The sequence below is a fragment of the Arvicola amphibius genome, chromosome 11 (genome assembly GCF_903992535.2).
Source record: "Arvicola amphibius chromosome 11, mArvAmp1.2, whole genome shotgun sequence".
Lineage (NCBI taxonomy): Eukaryota > Metazoa > Chordata > Mammalia > Rodentia > Cricetidae > Arvicola > Arvicola amphibius.
The window spans coordinates 75883981-75904806 of NC_052057.2; the positions used below are offsets into that span (position 1 = coordinate 75883981).

The 20826-nt window shown below is 38.1% G+C and overlaps 1 protein-coding gene across 1 annotated transcript; it reads left to right on the top strand.

Moving 5' to 3' along the window:
• Positions 1–952: 952 nt before the first annotated feature.
• LOC119826352 lies at positions 953–20416 on the top strand. The gene is given in 3 exon segments (XM_038347601.2): positions 953–2037; positions 18002–18995; positions 19267–20416. Coding segments are annotated over 2 exon segments (1281 nt in total). The 5' UTR covers positions 953–2037; positions 18002–18084; the 3' UTR covers positions 19637–20416.
• The last annotated feature ends 410 nt before the right edge of the window (positions 20417–20826 follow it).

Consider the following 20826-nt stretch of genomic DNA (forward strand, 5'->3'; position numbering starts at 1 on the left):
ACAAGCATGCTATTGAGGCGTTGAGATCAATAAAGCCTTATTTGGGGAGCCACAGGTCCTTCGCCAGAATCTTTGAATAAGTGGAGAAAAATAAAAACCCAGAGACTGATACTCATTAGACATGCCTCTCAGGTTCATCTAACTTTTTGACATTGTAACACCGTGTTGCTATCTGCAGCATTCACACTGCAGGACTATGAAATCAAGTCACCAAAATAAATGTAGTGAAAATCAATAACATATTAAAGGAAGCTCTTTGTGTTTTAAATAAGCTTAGGATTTTGTGTTGAGCTGCTTACATGTTATCCTGTGTGGCATGGCATGCATCCCACTGGCCATTGTTTTGACAGAACTGTACCAAGATAGCGTTGTCTGACACTCAGATGGCTGTAGTGGCTTCCTCCTTGGTCTCTCTGCTTGAACGCCTCTCATTCTAAACAGAATAATACGAGTAATTCTGTTAAATATACATTTGATTTGTGTCACTCCTGTATAAAACACTTGATTCTTACCTTAGTCAAAACCATATACTCATCAATAAACATTGGGCATTTATTTCTAAGATCCATGAGTGAAGGAAATTTGTCAGGTCTAGGACAACACTTAGTATATCATGGCAATGAATAAATTACACATAAACAGGTAAACAGGGATGTGAAAGTAACCAGAGAAATACTAGATATAAAAGAATAAAACATATCCAATATCCTAGCCATCAGATTGATTGAGGGACAACAGTATATTTTTTTTCTACAATCTACTCTGTATGGTATACCATCCTTAACCTTTGATGCCAAAACCAATCTATTATTTCTAACAATTTTACATCTTGACTGCCTTCCAATGAACAGAGTTTAATTGGTGTCTTCAGTTGTGTGGTTAAGACAGAGGCTGACCACCATGTGCTAAGAATTCAGAACTGTTTAGTCACAAAGCTGGCAGTCGATGCTGGCTCTAGAAAAGCGTTGTGAAAGCTAGTGTTGCATAAACTAGTGACAAACTATTAAGCCAATGAAAGGTTATACCTAAAACAAGAACAGGCAGAGTAGCATTGCTACTACTGTCATCCCTTGAGCAAAACAAACATGAGTTACTCACTTAGGTAGAAGAAAGTAGAGACATTTACTCTGTCTCTCAATGGAGGGCTGACTAGAGACTGTTGTGACTATCTTTGGAAGAAACATCCATACCAATGATCTCCAAAGAGTGACTCTGGAATGGAAGAACTCCAGCTGAGCAATTCCCAGGTAGCTTGTATCAATAAGACTGATGGCAACAGGAAGGATTGCTCCATTAGTTACAATTTTAGGGTTACCTTCTACGGAGAAGATCTGAGAGTTTTCATGTAAGTCTCAGATGCTTACCCCCTTCAAAATCATCCACTGTCTGAATGCCTTCTCTCTTCCTCTCACCAAATCACACATTTGACTTAGCCTGGATTCTCACAGGGGTGAATTCAAATATTTCAGTACTTGAGAAGTCAAATTAACACATTGGCATCTTGATTTACATATTTGTCTCTTGTAACTTTATTCAGTGTGAATCTATTCCAGACAATCTAAATTTTTCTGAGCTTCATAAGATTACATTTTCCACGTTCAAAGCCAGAACCTAGATACCTCACTAACAAGCCACTGCGTTGTGGTATGTTAGACCAGCAGTCAATTGATCTTCAACATCATATTATATTGCTTCCACTTAATATTTTAGAAGATTCAATACATATTCCTGTACTTATAGAGAACAATGCTTTTGAAAGTTGTCTATTTTAGCTACAGAAAATCTTAATCACTACTGAGTTTTCTGTCTAGTCAGATATATTAATGGGCTTTCCAAGTTCTATACTTCTTATGAGGATTCTTGTTTTATCCAAAGTTTCCATATGACTTATACATCATAGTGATGGGGATCTTCAGCCAATCACATTCCATTTAGTGTGTCACCCTGGGGCCACAGAAAAACAGATAAAACGTTCAGGTGCACTTGCCTCTGCCTCTTTTGTTCCCTGCGCTCCTGTATCGCTGGAACCCTGGTTTTGTAAGTTCCCTTTCTTCTGTTTATTAAAGCTGAATATTTTATATTTAGCTAGTCTGGTTAATTCTAAATACCGATTGACCATGCCCCTTCATCATAGTATAGTCTTTTTCTCACAAGACAATCTCTTACAGACTAATAAATTAAGTGACAAGAAGTCTAATGAACTTACAAAATGTTCATTCACTTAGTGGTAGATTATCTCACTGTATTCATCTTATTATTTGAAATTTTCATATTCAATGCACAAGAAAATAAGTGCTAAGTGAGGTATGTTGGCACATACTCATAGTCCTAGCCCTTGGGAGATTAAAAACAGGAGACCCAACTTGGGTGGAATTAGACTTTGTTTTAAAAATCCAAAAGAAAAATAAGAATTGGTTACAGATATTTTTCATTCACAAATCCGGTGTACGCAATGACTGCAGCTTTCTCTTCCTATTCATAAGTTAGCTACCACATAGCATTATATAATACAGGTAACTTTGAAACTAATAACTAAATTAAAAATTAACTAATTATAAATTCAAACTTGCTTGTTATTTACAAAAGAACATTAAACAGGAAAAATATACTATGCTTTTACAGAGGTCAATGGTTTTAGGAAAAGTTAAAAATATTTGTTGAATCTGTTCAACTCATACTCTACTAATATGAGGGGGAAAGCAGTGGTTTTATATAATAATCTCAATTGGCAAAAATTATTGAACTGATTAGTTAGATGCAGTAAAACAGAGTTGCTACTCCAGTGAGGTCAGTGTTCATCTTATGTCTTGATCTCCGGATGCTGGGATGGAGTCTGACAAACAAACATGCGTGCTACTTAGAAGCTCTTGGAATTTGTCCGTTGGTTTGGATGTTCAGCTGGTGATACGGAGCATGAATTTCCTTGACATTACATAACAAGCCATAAAATGATTCATTGTTCATATGACTATTTAGTGTTCTGAGCATCATTTTATAAGTTTTACAGAGTTGGGGAAACACCTTCAAGAATTAAGAGCCGCTTCCTCCATAAGCCTGAACATCTTAGACTGAACCCCAAACCTATGTAAAAATTAAATTTTGTAGTTCAAGTTCTGTAATCTCAGCCTCTTTAGGGAGATAGGAGATAGAGAAAGAATTTCTCCGGCAGCTTCTGGGCCAGATACCCTTGGTTAATGCAGCAATGAAGACACCCTGTTTCAAAGAAAGGTGAAGACCAACAGCCAAAGGATGCCATCTGAGCTCAACACATGTACTATTATACCCATGCCTAACTTCATATATACAAGTAGGAACACATATAACACACACACACGCACACACACACACACGCACACACGAACACATACACACACAGGTTTGCTAATTTACTGCAATGTCAATAGACAGTAGTACAATTTTATGAAAATTAAATGGAAAAGCACATGGGATGGTAGCATTTGCAGACCCACAGTGGTCATCCATTGCTGACAAGTCTCTGCTGGGTATCTCACTTACACTTGCAGGAGCACTCCTGTTACATGTTTTATCTATTGTATTTGAATGAAATTCCAAAATGCATCCCATACATTTAACTGTTTAAAGTAACACTGTTTTAGTAGGATCCCCATGTCCATGAGGCTGAAGTTAGACATACATATAAGCACACATCTATCAGACTTGGCTCACTTTTGAATGAGGCTTCAACCTGTTAAATCTGTCTGGTGGTTTACTGTGTGGCATCCCTCCTCTTTGAAGCTCAGTAAGCCTGCAAGTAATTTCTTCTCTTTAATGTTCTTTCATTTGCTTCTATTAACCTGCCAGATCTAGCACACACATTATGGTTTGAGCAACTGACACATACAAATTGGATCTGTCTTTACTTCTTTCCCCAAAACAAAGTTGTTGGGTTAATTATTATTAAAACTCCCTGCTTTTCAGTTACTAACAAAGAATTACATGAAGATGCTCAGAGAAACATAGCAAGAATCCTCAGTGAGAAACCCTTTATAATCAAATATAGCACACATTGTTGTGGGAGGGTATAAGGAGTATTTTTACAAGTGACTAGGAACAGTTCAGAAGCACACTCTAGAAAGGTAAAGCCGAACTGCACATGTGGCCAAATCCACACTGAAGGACTGTAATTCAAAACTCATCAGGAAGGGATTTCATTTTCTTCATTCGAAAAGCAAAATGAACAAACAGACAAAAAGCTTCCTGAGTATTCAGTACTTTGTGAAAATGAGGGGAAAACCGGGAGAAGAAGTACGTAACAATTAACTGCTGTTCTTGTATAAATCACATAACCCGCTTCGCAGGGACTGACCGCTCAGTATAAACAAATGGTCTTTAGATCTTCCTTTCCATGGCCTTTGGCAGGCATTTGCATTCCATGGCCTGCATTCCATTGCCTAGCTGGGAAAGCAGCTCATTTTATTCCCCAGTGGCTACTCTGGAAGACCAGTGTAGGGTCGGCTTTCTTTGCATGACTACTAATCATGACCTGGAAAACTGGGAAAAGACTTGTTTCCAGGAAACTCCAAAGAAATGTGCTGTGCAAAGTCTAAATTGAGGTTTGCTTTGCTGAGAATTCCTCCCCTATTCTAAGCATACTTCTTTCTAAACCTGTGCTTAACATGTGCATGGATTCCCCATAAGCATAGGGGTCAACGTTGCTCTAGTAATTGTTTTTTTTTTTTTTTTTTTTTTTTTTTTTTTTTTTTTTTTTTTTTTGGTTTTTCGAGACAGGGTTTCCCTGTAGTTTCTAGAGCCTGTCCTGGAGCTAGCTCTTGTAGACCAGGGTGGCCTCGAACTCAGAGATCTGCCTGCCTCTGCCTCCCGAGTGCTGGGATTAAAGGCATGCGCCACCACCGCCCGGCTAGTAATTGTTCTTAATAAATATTCTTGCCTTAGGTTTGGAGAGGGAGCCTGAAATGGCCCTTTCTTATAGTCATACTGATGAATATCTTGCAAATCACCATAGAAGCTTCATCTGGCGATGGAGGGAGATAGAGACAGAGACCCACAGGAGTGCAGGACTGAGCTCCCAAGGCCCAAATGAAGAGCTGAAGGAGGGAGAACATGAGCATGGAAGTCAGGATCGCGAGGAGTACGCCCACCCACTGAGACTGCAGGGCTGGTCTAATGGGAGCTCACCAAGGCCAGAGAGACCTGGACTGAAAAAACATGGGATCAAACCGGACTCTCTGAATGAGTTGGACAATGAAGGCTGACTGAGAAGCCAAGAACAATGGCACTGGGTTTTGATCCTACTGCATGTACTGGCTTTGAGGAAGCCTAGTCTGTTTAGATGCACACTTTCCTGGACCCAAATGGAGTGGGTTGGACCTTGAACTTCCCACAGGGCAGGGAACCCTGACTGCTCCTTGGACTGGCAAGGGAGGGGGAGGGGAGTTAAGGGAAGAGGAGGGAAAAGGAAGGTGGGGAGGAGGTGGAAATTTTTAATAATAAAAATAAATAAATACATAAATAAAATAAAAAATAAAAATAAATAAAATCTGGGGCAGGACCTTTATGGCAGATTTGGAGAAGCACCATCCCTACCTTGGTGCAAGAAGATGCACTTCCCAGCTGCTGGCAGTGTAGTCAGTCAGATATAGGCTCCAGGTCTCCAAGGCTACTCTTGTCTTTAGGAGATATTCTCCAGAGCACAGCATTCTTAGACACCACACGCTCAGTGACAGTGTGAGGTAAGAGTGTAAAGATTTGGCTAGTGTCACCCTATGAAGGACACTCTGTCATTCAACATTCCCAATGAGTTGATTAGGACTGTTGGTCTTAGATGCCAGCCAGACTTCGAGCTGGGTCTGCCTTTTCTACTGCACTGGCTGACTGAGTGTATCAACTTGATCCAAGCTGGTCATCAGAAAGAGAGAAAATCTAATCATCATTTGAGGAAACACCTCCATGAGACCCAACTGGAAGGCATTCTCTCAATTAGTGATCAATGAGGGAGGGACGAGCCCATTGTGTGGGGGGGGTGCCATTGTTGTTTGGTGATCCTGGTTTCAATAAGAAAGCGAGCTGAGAAAGCCACGGAGGCAAACCAGTAAGCAGCATCCCTTCATGGCCTCTGCATCAGCCCCTGCCTGCAGGTTCCTGCTCTGTTTGAGTTCCTATCATGACTTCCTTTTGATGACAATTGGCAATGTGAAAGTGTAGACTGAATCCACCCTTTCCTTCCCCAACTTGCTTTTTGACCTGGAATTTTGTTGTAGCAATAGAAACCCTAAGATATCCACATAATTCCTACAAAATAACCTGTGCCCCAAATTTTCTGAGAATTAGCACCTACAGAGTCCATCAGTGGCTGCACTATATCTTTCTATTGTCTTATGGCAAGACTTTGAACAAGTTGCAATAGAAATTATCTTGGTAAATTGCCATGTGCTCTTTGCAATTGTTGAAAGTTGACTCTGAGAACAAGAGACTTACCTCAGACTAATTCATAAATGTTAAGTGTCTTCCCACTCCCTGTCCTGGGTCAGACTGTCCCTTGCCCCTGAAAGTGGAAAATTGGAAGATAGGGAATAGCAAATGGTATTAAAGCCATTTTGCTGTCCCAAAGCAGGAGGAAGGTAAAGAATTTCCTGTGCAGGTAGAGAGTAGGTGGTGGGAATAAGAAGCCAGAAGCTCGGCAATGGCGAGAAAGCGCTCTGCCCACAGCTCTCAGCTGGACATGCCAGCACAAATCCTAACACTCACCTGATGATGTTTTATCATGTATTTGCTAGTTGTTGTCATTCTTTTACTTGGAAACCTTATCTGAAAATAATGTTCTGTTCTACCTGGAATTCGTAATCAGGAGTCCAAACAGGATTTCTCAATGGAGCTTTTCTGGTTCGTTGCTACTGGATGTTAAGTGCTCAATTGGATGCTATTGAATTTTTGCCTTCAGTAATTATTTTGTGCTGCGTGTTGTTAAAGTTTTATGATTTTCTATCTATCTGCTCCTTGATAATTTTATGTTACTTTTGCTTGCTATATGCTTAATAAACTCATTTATTCAAAATAGAAAATACAGTGACCACAGATTATCCTTCAGATAGAAAAAAAATGACTTTTCCTGCAGACCTAAAACCAGAGATTGGAGCCAAAGCTGAGAACCAAGAGGTTAGCAATCCACCATTGAAACTAGGTACTTCCTCTACTTTTGTTCCTGCTGAGGTTGGCACTGGAATTTCTACTACCCCAGTTGCCAGAGATGAAAGGAGGATGTACCAGAACCACTTTCATCCTTTTCTGTGGAAGGGTGGAGTCTACCCCATCCTAAACCAACATTGGGACCAAAATAATTATTCACAGATGTTTATAGTTTCTTACAAGGAAATTATCACAGTTCTTTCTCCAACTAATCTGTTATTGAACTTGTTATGAAAGAAGGAAATGTAAGATTAAAGAGAGAAGAAAAAGAGTATAACTGAGAAGCCCAAGGAAAGGATATAGGACAAAAGTCAAGCGGACATAACTATTACCATACTTGGTCACATAAGGAGACAACCATAGGAGGAACATTTACTAGATAACTTCCAGGAAAAAAATCCCGTGTGCAGAGACTTTATTAAAATGCATGTTCTGCTTCAAGGACCAAACAGTAGGCAGATCCTGTCCAGCAATCCCTGAAGGGATGCATCTGAGAGCCCAAATGGGCATGTAAACAGTGCACATAGCTAGACATTGCTATATGATCAGGCCTTCTCCCTTCTTATTCATGTCCCTCAACAGAAGCCTAGCAGACACAGAGGAGAAAGAGGAGGAGAAAGGGAAGTGTAAAACTAATGGAAGACAGAGGAGGTTTAAACTGCATTAGCTGAGCTGAAGTGTTCATGCCTAAAAATACCAATTGAGCTGTTCCGTTTGTGAGAAATGGCAATTGAAGACTCGAAAGGATTTCCAACAGAACAACCTCAGCAAACAAATGGAGGACATTAGGCTGTGGGAGAATGCTCTTCTACATTCTCATCTTGCTTCCTCTGCCTCTGGCTGGTGACTGCATCTCTGCCTTTCCTCTTCCCAGAATTCTTCTAGTCTGGTCACCCCACCTATACTTCCTGCCTGGCTACTGGCCAATCAGCATTTGAATAAACTAATATGAGTGACAAATCTTTAGAGTGTGCAAGAGCTTTATCCTATAGCAACATTAGACCTTATAATGTTTATACTTCATTGGGTTATCACTAGTCAACAAGCTCTGTGTGCTTCCTCACAAGCAATAGTTTCAGAGTATTTTCATGCTGAATGAAGATTATTTCTGTGTAGTGATCCACAGTCAAAGAGTTAGAATTCCTATTTTATGCTTAACAATTCTCTTAATATATGAAGACAGACTCTGAAGAAAAAAGGAAAATAGAGGAGTGGATTGAGTGGGGAGGAGAAATGGTGGGAGGAACTGGGGGGGAGACAACAATAAACAAAAATTATAACAAGCGAAAGTCACTAAGTGTCATTGGAGCGTGTGTCATACAGAGGCAAGGGACAGACTAGATATATGCAAGTTTTAATATTATAAAAGTTTGAGACAATAACCCACTAGAACACAGCAGTGAAAGAGACAGATTCAAAAATAATAGGCAAATATTACATTAACACAAATTGAGGTGCCAAGTCTGGGTTCAATTTTGTCATGTCTATAAACCTTAAGACCAGAATGTTATAAAGCCCCAAGGGAAAGTTTTACACTCTCCCAAATACATACATCCAAAATACATACATACATACATATATATATTTTTATGTGTATATGTGTATGTACATATATGTGTGTGTATGTAAATATATGTGTATATGTATATTCTCATATATGAAATAAAAGGAGACAAAATCTTATTATTTTATTAAATACCAATAAAGCACATCATATCAATCTAATTTTTTAAATTTGGTATTTATAGATTGTAATACAACTCAGTGACCCCAGCATGTGGAAGGCCCTAGGTTCAATCTGAATCACTACAAATATATATTGTAATGGACTTTATAATGTTGTAAATTTTTAAATAACTTAAAAGCTTGAATTTGCCATTTCACAAAAATTCTAGAAGAAAATGGTCAGATGGCATGAGCCTCTAATTTCAGCACTCAGGAGGTCATTGCAGGAAGATTGAGTATGAGGCATACTGGGTAACACGAGAAAACCATAACAACCCCTGCCATCACCACCCAAAAACATCAGGGCCTAATCATTGACAAATTGTATGCAATACAACTCTCCCAGGTAGATACCACCTACCCCTTCTGTGACCCCACTCTCATAACATGAGGACCACACACAGAATTTTGTGTACCATTCTGAGCTATCATTATGAAAATAAATCCTGCAAACCTGGTCTCTACCACCTAAGGACCACATGGAGAAACTCTTGAGCCTTCCAGAAACTTCTGGAGATCTTTTGTGAAAGCTTGCTACCACTACAGAAGGTTTAGTTGTGTGTTCAAAAATTGCAATAGATGTAGCTGATCTAGGGCTACTTCTGATACTCCCATTATCTTAGTTGGAGTTTATATTGCTGTGAAGAGACACCATAACCATGGCAACTTTTACAAGAAAAACATTTAATTAGATGGCTCACTTACAGTTTCAGAAGTTCAGTCCATTATCATCATGGTGTAAAGCATGAAATGTCCAGACAGACATGGTGTTGGAGTAGTAATTGAGAGTCCTACATCTTGCAGGCAGCAGGAAGTCAACTTAGATACTGGGCAGTAACCTAAGCATAGAAGACTCCACTCCCACAGTGACACACTTCATCCAACAAGGTCATACCCATTCCAACAAAGCCACACCTCCCAATAGTGCAACTACTTATGAGATTATGGGTGCCAATTACATTCAAGCTATCACATTCATTGTATATCAATACTGGGTGGCCCTAAGCATGATTCAGTTGATCTAAAACCTGACAAGTCAGGGTACCAGTCAACAGAAATGCAAATGCTCACTCAACAATGGTGAGACAGATGTCCGTACAAAACACACCACCAATGACCTAAATCCAGATGCCTAGGTCTCATCACAAAGCACAAACACCAAAAACCAAGATGATATATACCCTCTAAAAATGAGTATTTCCATAATAATGTTCTCTGAGAAAAGAAACTTAGATGGCATACGAAACAAAGATTTTTAAAATAGTACTTATAAATATGTTCAGGAAACCAAAGTGAATATGAATAAATGGCATAATTAAGACTACAACACACAAACATTGAATGAAATAAGGAAAACAATTCAAGATGTAAAAGTGGAATTTTAAAAAGAAAAGTTCTGTGGAAATATGAACTAAAATGAAAACTCAAAATGAAAAATTCAGTAATTCAAAATTTAAAGCTCAATGGAAATGATTTACCAAAGAATAGACCAAGGGAATGAAAGAATAACAGGGCATTAAGACAAGGTAGAGGAGTTTAATAACTCAAAGATGATAAATCTTAAAAAACAAACACAAACAAACAAAAAAATAAAATATTCAGGAAGTCTGATGAACTGTAAAAGATTAAATCTATGGGTCATAGGCATAGAAAAAGTAGAACAGCTTCAGGTAAAAGACAAAATAAGTTGTTTTCAGCAAAATCATATACTTCCTAAATCTAAGGAAATAGGTACTCATCAAGACACAAGAGACATATAGATTGCCAAATACAAAAGAACCCCCATATTATATAATACTCAAAATTTCAGCTAAATAGGACAAAGAAAGGATTTTTAAAGCCACAAGCAAAAATTACAAAGGCAAATACAAAGGCAGGTCCATCAGAATAACTTCTGATTTTTTTAGTGGAGAACATAAAATCCATAACTACAGATCCCAGTCCAGAATACAATACCCAAAACTACTCACCAGACTTGAAGAAGAAACAAAAATTCACCACGATAAAGACTAGTTAAAGGTATTTGTGATCACTGGCCCTACAAAGGGGACTGGAAGGAAGATTTAAGACTTAGGAAATGGGTAGGTGTATCCAGGAAGTGTCAATAAAAAATAAAATGTTGGGTAGTGATTCAACATGTGAAGACTGATGAAACAAGAAGTCGTTGAAACAACAGGGATCAATATACATCATTTAATAATGTTACACACCGAAGATTTTATCTCCCCACTCAAAAGACACAGACTGCCACTCTGCAAGAAAAGTTTTCAATAAAATACTAGCAAATGGAATCCAAGAACACACCAAAAAGATCATCCACCATGACCAAGTGAGCTTCATTCCAGAGACTCGAGGATGATTCAACAATATAAAATGTGTCTAGATCCACCTGAAAAGGGGAAATAGATAAGATCATGGGGGTGGGGGTAAAAAGGATGACAGAAGAGGAAGAATAGGGGAGAAGGGTTGAGGAAAACTTGAGGGAGTGGGATAGATGAAATGGGGGAAGAACAGGGATGAGAGCAAGGAAAGAGATATTTTGATTGAGGGAGCCATTATGCGGCTATCAAGAAACCTGACACTATAAAAATTCCCAGGAATCCAGAACAATGACCCTAAATAAGATCCTGAGCAGTAGAGGAAAGGGTTCCTGACATGACTTTGCCCTGTAGTCATATTGATGAATATCTTAAATGTCACAATAGAACCTTCATCCAGCAACTATGGAAACAGAGGCAGAGACCCAAAGCAGAGCACTGAGCTGAGCTCCCCTATAAAGTCTAGTTGAAGAATGGGAAGAGTGAGAATATGAGCAAAGAGGTCAAGACCATGATGGGGACACTCACTGAAACTGTTTACCTGAGCTAATGGGAGCTCACCAACTCCAGCTGAACAGGGAAGGAGCCAGCATAGGACAAACCAGACTCTCTGAATGTGGGCAACACTTGTATGGCTGGGCCAGACTGCAGGGCCACTGGCAGTGGCACCAGGATTTATCCCTACTGCTTGTACTGGCTTTAGGAGAAACCATTCTCTTTGCATGGATACCTTGCTCAGCCTAAGAGGTCCTTGGGCCTTCCTCAAAACAATGTTCCTTACCTTCTCTGAGGAGTAGATGGGGGAGGGGTGGAATGGGGGAAAATGTAGAGGGGTTGGGAGGAGGGGAGGGAGTGGGAACTGGGACTGGTATGTAAAATGAAAAAGATAGTGTGCTTTATTTTTTAATATTTATTTATTTATTTATACAATACTCTGTCTGTGTGTATGTCTGCAGGCCAGAAGAGGGCACCAGACCTCATTACAGATGGTTGTGAGCCACCATGTGGTTGCCGGGAATTGAACTCAGGACCTTTGGAAGAGCAGGCAATGCTCTTAACCACTGAGCCATCTCTCCAGCCCCAGTGTGCTTTATTTTTTTTAAAAAAATAAAATAAATTGTTAAGAAAAAGAAAATAAAATGTGTCAGTGTAATCTACAAAAAAACAAAAGAAAAAGAAAAGCAAAAAGAAAGAACACTGAAAGAGAAAAACTGCATGACCAAACTTTGCTGTAGCCAACTTCAGAAAGCTGGTACTTACAGACATTAATCAAAAGATTACCACAGACACATTTACAGCAGAAGATTTCAATACCACCCTTTTACCAACATTCAGACCACACACACACACACACACGTATACAAACACACACAAACCAAAATGAAAGAAAGAGAAAGAAATAAAATTATGCAGCTCAATGATGTAATAGATCAAATGGACCTAAGAAATATCTTCAGAACATTCCAGCCAAACACTACAGAGTATAAATTCTTTTCAGAATCCCATGGAATCTTCAAGGAAATAGACAACAATATGGTACATAAATCATCTCTCAACAGAAGCATAAAAATTGAAGAGATTCCTTGTATTTTACCAGACGGCAATGAAATAGAATGAGGTATCAATAACAATAAAAACAATTGAAAATACAAGCAACCATGAAATCAAACAATGTTCTACCAAATGAAGAGTAGATAGTGGATAAATCTTAACAAAAATAAAAGTCTTCTAGAATAGGATGAAAATTAAGATATGCCTTAAAGTAATGGAAAACCTAGTATTACAAAAACAGAAAGTAGATGAGAAGAGATATAATAAAGAACAGAAAATAAATTAATGAAACAGTAATGAAAAAAGAACAAATTAAATGAAGAGTTAGTTATTGTGAAGATTAGCAAGATTAACAAACCTTTACCCAAATAAACCAAAAGAAAGAGAGAAGACTCAAGTTAATAAATAATTAATTGAAAACTAACACTAAATACCTTTAAATATTCCACAAGGAAACATATATGTATAGAAATTTTCTAATGTATCTAAATATTAAAAAAGCAAGGTGAACAAAACATGGAAAGCAAGCCAGTAAGCAACATCCTTCCATGTCCTCTGCATCACTCCTGCCTCCAAGCTCCTACCTTGAGTTCCTGTCTTGATTTCCTTTCATGGTTAGCATCTATGTGAAAATATAAGCCAAATAAACCCTGTATCCCCCTCCAAAAAATGTTTAAATGGAGTTACTCTATAAATGGAGGAACACTGGCTAGCCCAGACAGCATAGGACATCAAATAAAAAGTGCCCAGTGTCAGGAATGTGTTGCTTCCTTTCAACCTGACATAAGTGCTGGTTATCTGGGAAGAGGAACCTCAGTTGAGAAAATTGCCTTCTTTAGGTTGGCAAATTGGCAAACAAATGGGAGTTATTTTCTTGATTAATAATTGATGTGGGGGCCCAGCTCACTGTGGTTGGTACCCCGTTGTATAATAAAACAGACTGATCAAGCCACTGGAAGGAAACTGCTAAATACCAGTCTTCCACATGTTTTGTTTCTATTCTCTTTTCCAGGATCCTCCTTGAATTCTTTTCATAATGGATTAAATGCTATGAGACTCAAAGATTGTTACTCCCCAAGTTGATTTCTTCCTCACTATGATAGAAACGTAAGATGATACTTGTACGAAATTCTCAAACAATAAAATAGAAAAAAACATATGCTTCAGAAATTTCAGTAAGTTTCTTGAAGGAAATAGTGAAAACAAAATTATAAAATGTTTCCACCTTTTTAGTAAAATAAACATTTTTGTAGGTTGAAATTAGTTGTGAGTGTATTTCTTTTTATTGTTTTTATTGCACTATACATTTTTTCCCACTCCCCTACCTTCCTCCTCTCACCCCTTCTACTCTCTCCCTGACCTCCATGCTCCCAATTTACTCAGGAGATCTTGCCTTTTTCTCCTTCCTATTTAGATACATGCACTTTTCTTTATTATTTATTATTTTATTTTTTAAAAAAATTAAAAAATGTCTCTCTTAGTGTTCTCTTTGTTGTCTAGGTTCTCTGGGGTTGTGAAATGTAGGCTAGTTTTCCTTTCTTTTTGTCTAAAAGTCACTTATGAGTGAGAATATATTATATTTGTCTTTCTAGGTCTGGATTACCTCACTCAATGTGTTTTTGTCTAGATCCATCCATTTGCCTGCAAAGTTCAAGATGTCATTTTTTTTTCTGCTGTGTAGTACTCCATTCTGTAAATGTACCATATTTTCCTTATTTATTCTTTGGTCAAGGGGCATTTAGGTTGTTTCCATGTTCTGTATATGACAAACAAAGCAGCTATGAACATAGTTGAGCAAATGTCCTTGTGTTATAAATGTGCATCCTTTGGGTATATACCCAAGATTAGTATTGTTGATTCCTGAGGTAGATTGATTGTCATTTTTCTGTAAAACTGACATACTGCTTTCCAAAGAGGCTGTACAAGTTTGCACTCCCGCCAGCAATGGAGGAGTGTTACCCTTACCCCACAATCTCTCAAGTATAAGTTGTCATCAGTGTTTTTGATCTTGGCCATTCTTATAGGTGTAACATGGAATCTCAGAGTTGTTTTGATAGGATGTTGAACATTTCCTTAAGTGTCTTTCAGCCATTTTAGATTCCTCTGTTGAGAATTCTCTGTTTAGGTCTGTACCCCATTTTTTTTATTGGTTTGTTTGTTCTATCAATGTAAAGTTTCTTGAGTTCTTTCTATATTTTGGAGATCAGACCTCTGTCTGATGTAGTGTTCGTGAAGAGCTTTCCCCATTCGCTAGACTGCTGATTTGTCTTGTCGACCGTGTCCTTTGCTTTACAGAAGTTTCTCAGTTTCAGGAGGTCCCATTTATTAATTGTGTCTCTCAGTGTCTGTGCAACTGGGATTATATTTAGGAAGTGGTTCTCCTGTGTCCATGGATTCAAATGTACTTCTGACCTTCTCTTATCTGAGGTTCAGTGTGGTTGGTTTTATGTTGAGGTTATTGATCCATTTGCACTTGTGTTTTGTGTGTGGTAATAGATATGGATCTATTTGAACCACACCTTCTAGAACTGCTAGAGTGTACCCATATTTTTATAGGCTGCAAGATAGTGGAACTCTTCAATTTTACCATAATGCCCTAAGATCCCTAGTTACATCAAAGAAGCCACAGGGAGACTCTCCGTGCTGTCCAGTTGAAAATAAAACAAGTAACACATAAAAGCGAAGGCCTCTGGACATCTTCAGGGGAAAAACATTTATCAAGAAAGCCATTATTAATAGTAAAAGAGAAATGTGATATACATATATTGATCTAGGAACGAGACATATGAAATGAAAAACTGGGAATTAAAGCTCCAAAGGTGCCTAAGACACCAGAAACAGAGAGCAGACAAATTGAAATTGATAGAATTCTTGATAGAAAACTGAAAAGAGGGATTATTTAAAAGTTCAATAAGATCTAAGAGGATGTAGGGAAGTAGTTAAATGTAAACAGGAAGATGACTCAGGATGTGAATAAAAAACTAAAGCAGAGAGACTTGAAAATAGTAAGAGTCAACTTTGAATTAGAAACAACACACTAAATCAATTGCTATATTCAAATGAAAGTCTGAAAATTGAGCTATATTTTTAAAAGAATATTTGGGACTAGAAAGATAGCTCAGGACTTAAGAACATTTACTATTTAATTATTAGGCATGGTTAACAAGAGATTAGCATTATTGAGGAGAAATCCTCTGTGAATCATTTCCTCAGGTTCAGAATCTGTGTGGTCCAGGGAAATCAAGGCTGCATGTCAAGCTGGCAGTTCAACTCAGTAATGTTTAGGAGTTTCCCAAGTAGCAGTGGTTTTGAAGTCATGGAAGCTGCATAAATGAAAGAGACGAGGAAGAGACTGAGGGTCAACTGCAGTAGAGACCCTAGTGATGGAGGAGGGTCTTCTACCAATCTGTTGATTTCATTGATTAATTAATAAAGAAAACTACTTGGTCTGATAGGTCAGAACATAGGTGGGTGGAGCAGACAGAACAGAATGCTGGGAAGAAGGGAAGTGAGTCAGATGCAATGAAGCTCCAACCCAAGATGGACATAGGCTAGAATCTTCCCAGTAAGCCACCCCTCATGGTGCTACACACATTACTAAATATGGGTTAATCAAAATGTGAGAGTTAGCCAGTAAGAGGCTGAAGCTAATGGGCCAAACAGTGTTTAAAAGAATACAATTTGTGTGTTGTTATTTCGGGGCATAAGCTAGCCAGGCGGCCGGGAGCTGGGCGATAGGAACACAGCCCATCGCCTCACCACTACACCCTAGCATTTTGCAGACTATCAAGGACAGCAGCAGATGTGGGGTGCAGCTAGCCTGAATCCATAAGACCAATCATGTATGCTATAGATGGTAGAACCAGGGATATGGAGCTGCTCAAGTCTTTTGGAGCCTGAATGACCATCATGGAATGCTAGATGATGGATACTGAGCTACAGAATTTAACTTACAATTTGGTTTTCTTTGTTTTGATTATAAGTGTGCCCCGATTCTTTGCACTTAGAATAAGATATATGGAACTTAATTTTTATTTTTTAAGAGCTCAGGGATATAAAAATTTCTTTATGGAAAAGTTTTATGGAACTTATTTTTTAGTTTACAAGAACCCAGAGAAAATAAGATTGCCCTACAGTAAAGTTTGTGGGATTTATTATTATTGTTGTTAACAATTGATATATGTATATCAGTGTTGCTATACCTGGTTAAGTGATCGTGGATTATATGAAAAAGCAGGCTGAGCAAGCCAAGGGGAGCAAGAGAGTAAACAACATTGCTTCTCCTTCAGTTCCTATCTTCAAGTTCCTGTACTGAGTTCCAGCCCTGACTTCACTTCATAATAGAATGTATCCTGCAGCCGGGCGGTGGTGGCGCACGTCTTTAATCCCAGCACTCGGGAGGCAGAGGCAGGCGGATCTCTGTGAGTTCGAGACCAGCCTGGTCTACAAGAGCTAGTTCCAGGACAGGCTCCAAAGCTACAGAGAAACCCTGTCTCGAAAAACAAAAACAAAAACAAAAAAAAAACAAACAAACAAACAAAAAAAAGAATGTATCCTGCATGATGAAATTTCCCTTGCTTCCAAAGTTGCTTTTGGCCATTGTTTTATCACAGAAAGAGAAATAAGACCCACACAAAAAGGTTTAATTTTAGATAACAATTGTAGACATAATTTTATTTATTTATTTTTTAAAAGGGGCTATGAGATTGCATTACTTGCAAATCCCATATGATAAGGATTTAATTGTGAAAATCTTAAATCTTAACTTTTCTCACAGAACATGTGCAAAGAGAATAAATGAAAATATCCACTGCTTTGTGAATGTTCTGTACAGAAACAAGTTGAAATTGTTATAAACACTAAAATGAATTTGAAACTAAAATTATTAGTAACATTACTATCACAGAAGATGAATTCACATTTATTTGGCTATCGATTTCAAGTTTTGGTTGACAGAATAATTGTTAGTTATTTCATTACATTAAGTTTCCTTTTCTTCTGTGCAGTTGTGGTGTTTTGAGATTCTTCTCACATTATTAGTGTCATCACTGAATCTTCTTTAGACTAATTTAAGCATTCTTATCAATGATTCATGTAATGATGTAATATCTTCAATGCTACAAAAAATGTGGAAGAAGTACATGAGAATGTTTATCCCATAGTTGATAAAGTATCTAACATATTCGTGTTATGGCAAATGTTAAGGCAGATGTTCAATGAAAATTATTTCATGTGGAATCTAGGGATTCACTCCAGATCTCCTAGCAACTGAGTAGCCTCAACGAAACAAATCCCTGAGGCTGATGCCGTGGCCACAGACAGGAATATGGGAGACCACAGACTGCCAGGGAACCAGGCCCTGCGGACACTAAAGTCAACATCTCAGGACACGACCAGCAAGTCTATGTGGAAAGACTCTTCCAAATATCTCTTAAAGCACAAGAAAGATCAGCTAAGGTTGTCCACCTCCGTGGAGGGCCAGCACCACCTTTATGTGAAGGAACGGCCAGATGATTTCAGGAAAGTCCGGACACCAAGTGAAGTGCTGACCCCACGCAGCGTGGAGAGTACCTTTTTCCCTACGATTTCTCGCGGAATGCGCAGTTCCATCGCCAACAAGAACCAGAGGATGCTGATTGAGGACTCAGGGCTGTATCAACCACTTTTGCCTGTTCAGCATACATGTAGAACCTTCTGGGACGACATAGCTTTCCGCCAGAATCAGAATCTGTTGGCTCCCTGGCCTCGAGGAGAAGAAAATTCTGCAGACATATTAATCAAAATGCTGGAAACACCGAAACCTAACCGGATGCTGGAGAACAAGTGGCCGTACTGGGAAGATCACAGGGAAGCAACCAAGCAGCCCACCAACTCTGGCAAACAGTCTCAAGGAAAATTAGATCTGGACCCTCACAGGCTTCCGTGGTCATGTGAAGGCAGACACAGGAGACAAGATATGCTTAGCTCTATTTATCATAAATATGTATACAAAGGAGGGGGTGACATCTGTGAATGTGCTGAACCTTGGCGAGAGCCCATTCAACAAATTGACAAGGGCTACAAAAACCAACCAAGCTATGAAGAATCACCTGTCAAGAAAACCGATCTGCCTACATTTGATCTCAGGAATGGCAGGAAAACAAGTAAAGTGAAGGACACCAGACTCTCCAAACAAGACTCCAGCTTTGTTATAAATTTCCAAAAGCCACAAGATCCTCATAAAACCAGCAAGGATCTGTGAAGAATTTTGATGGGATCTTTAAGGGGATTGCATTAAATCTATAGATTGCCTTTCAGTTTGGTTGCTCACCTTCCTGGACTTAGGGGGAGCTGGGAGGACCTTGGACTTAACATAGTGAAGGGAACCCTGATGGCTCTTTGTCTTGGAGAGGGGTGGAGTGGGGGTATGGGTGGAAGAGAGGGGAGGGAAGGGGGAGGAGATGGAAATCTTTAATAAAAAAAATGAGAAAAAAAATAAAATAATACAGAAGATTAAAAAAAAAACCAGCAAGGAGACTAGGTATGAATCACCATACTTGAGAAACAACTAGTTTGAAATACTAGAAAATGAAGACCCTATATCAGATTCCAATGAACTTGAACTTCAAGCTGAAAACCTTGGTAATTCAGAAAATGCTGATGAAGCTTATGATCCGACTGACTGGAAATACTTCATAAGCAAGGAGGACACTGCACTCAGCAGCCTTGAGCTGATATATACGAAGGGATGGGGTAATGAAATGTCTTCTCCTACATCAAAAATGTTTAAAGATTATTATTGGATCATGGATAAAGATGATGATGACGATGACGACGATGATGAGGAAGAACATAAAGAAGAGGAAAAACTAAAAGAAAAGAAGAAAGAAAATAACTAGATGACTTTCTAATTAGGACTTATTTGGCTATATCTAGTGCTCATTTACACATCAATCAAATTATACATCATGTAGCCATAATTTTTATGTTCCAAGGATCAGGGCCTGTGGTGTGGTAGAACATTATGGTTGTGGGACTGTTTACAAAGTTGTTAGTCTCAAGGGAATCAGGACACAGAGAGGAAGGCAGGAAGGGACTGTGAACTTGATACATTTCAATAACTTAGAGAAACAGAAACTAAACAAATTCAGAATTAATTTTAAAAATGAAATAGCAAACATTAGAGCAGAAGTAAGTAAAGTCTGTTTAAAACCACTGATTAACTATTTGCAGTTTAGGGAAAGATTAACAACACTACTTAGTTAGACTAATTAAGAAAAAGGGAAGAAACAGATAACCAGAAAAATAAAGTCATATTAAAGTACATAATTACAAGAAATCATTAGGTGCTACTTTGTAGAGCATCTGCAAGTTTGAAAATGTAGAAGAAATGAACATATATGACTTACAAAATTAAAATAAGCAGCTATAAAAGCAAACTTGCTGAGTGAACCTATAATTAGCAGTGAAATTAAATCAGTACTAAAAAAAATATCTACTGGAAAAAGTCCTGGGAACTGATGGCTTCACTAGTGAATTTTATCAACCTTTTCTAGAATTGATGCCAGTCTTTCTGAAACTATTACGTAAACTTGTTAGGAGGAAAACTTTAAACCTTGTTCTGTAAAACAGCATTACTCTGTTAATCAAAACCAGACATTGAAGGACGGAGCAAAGTATAGACAAATATTCCCAATGAACACAGATCTGAAAATTCTCAACAAATGCTAGTAAAACAAATTCAATAGCACAACAAAAAGATAGCTCAGCATAATCATATTCATTTTATGCCAAGAATGAAAGATGGGTTGAATAGGCTAATTTTTAAGTGTAAATTGTAAAAGAATAAAATAATGAAATAATAGTTATCTTAATAAAATGAGAAAATATTTGATAAATTTAAATATCTCTTGAATAAAAAAATTTATGGGAAAATCAAGGAACAGAAAATTTATTTGTCTTCAAAATAAAGGTATATATGATAAACTAACAGTCATATTTACGTAAAACAAGGAACAAGAGAAGGGAAATAAAGGTCCTACAAATTGAAAGGAGAAAGTAAAATTATCTGTTTGCAGGTCATACACGT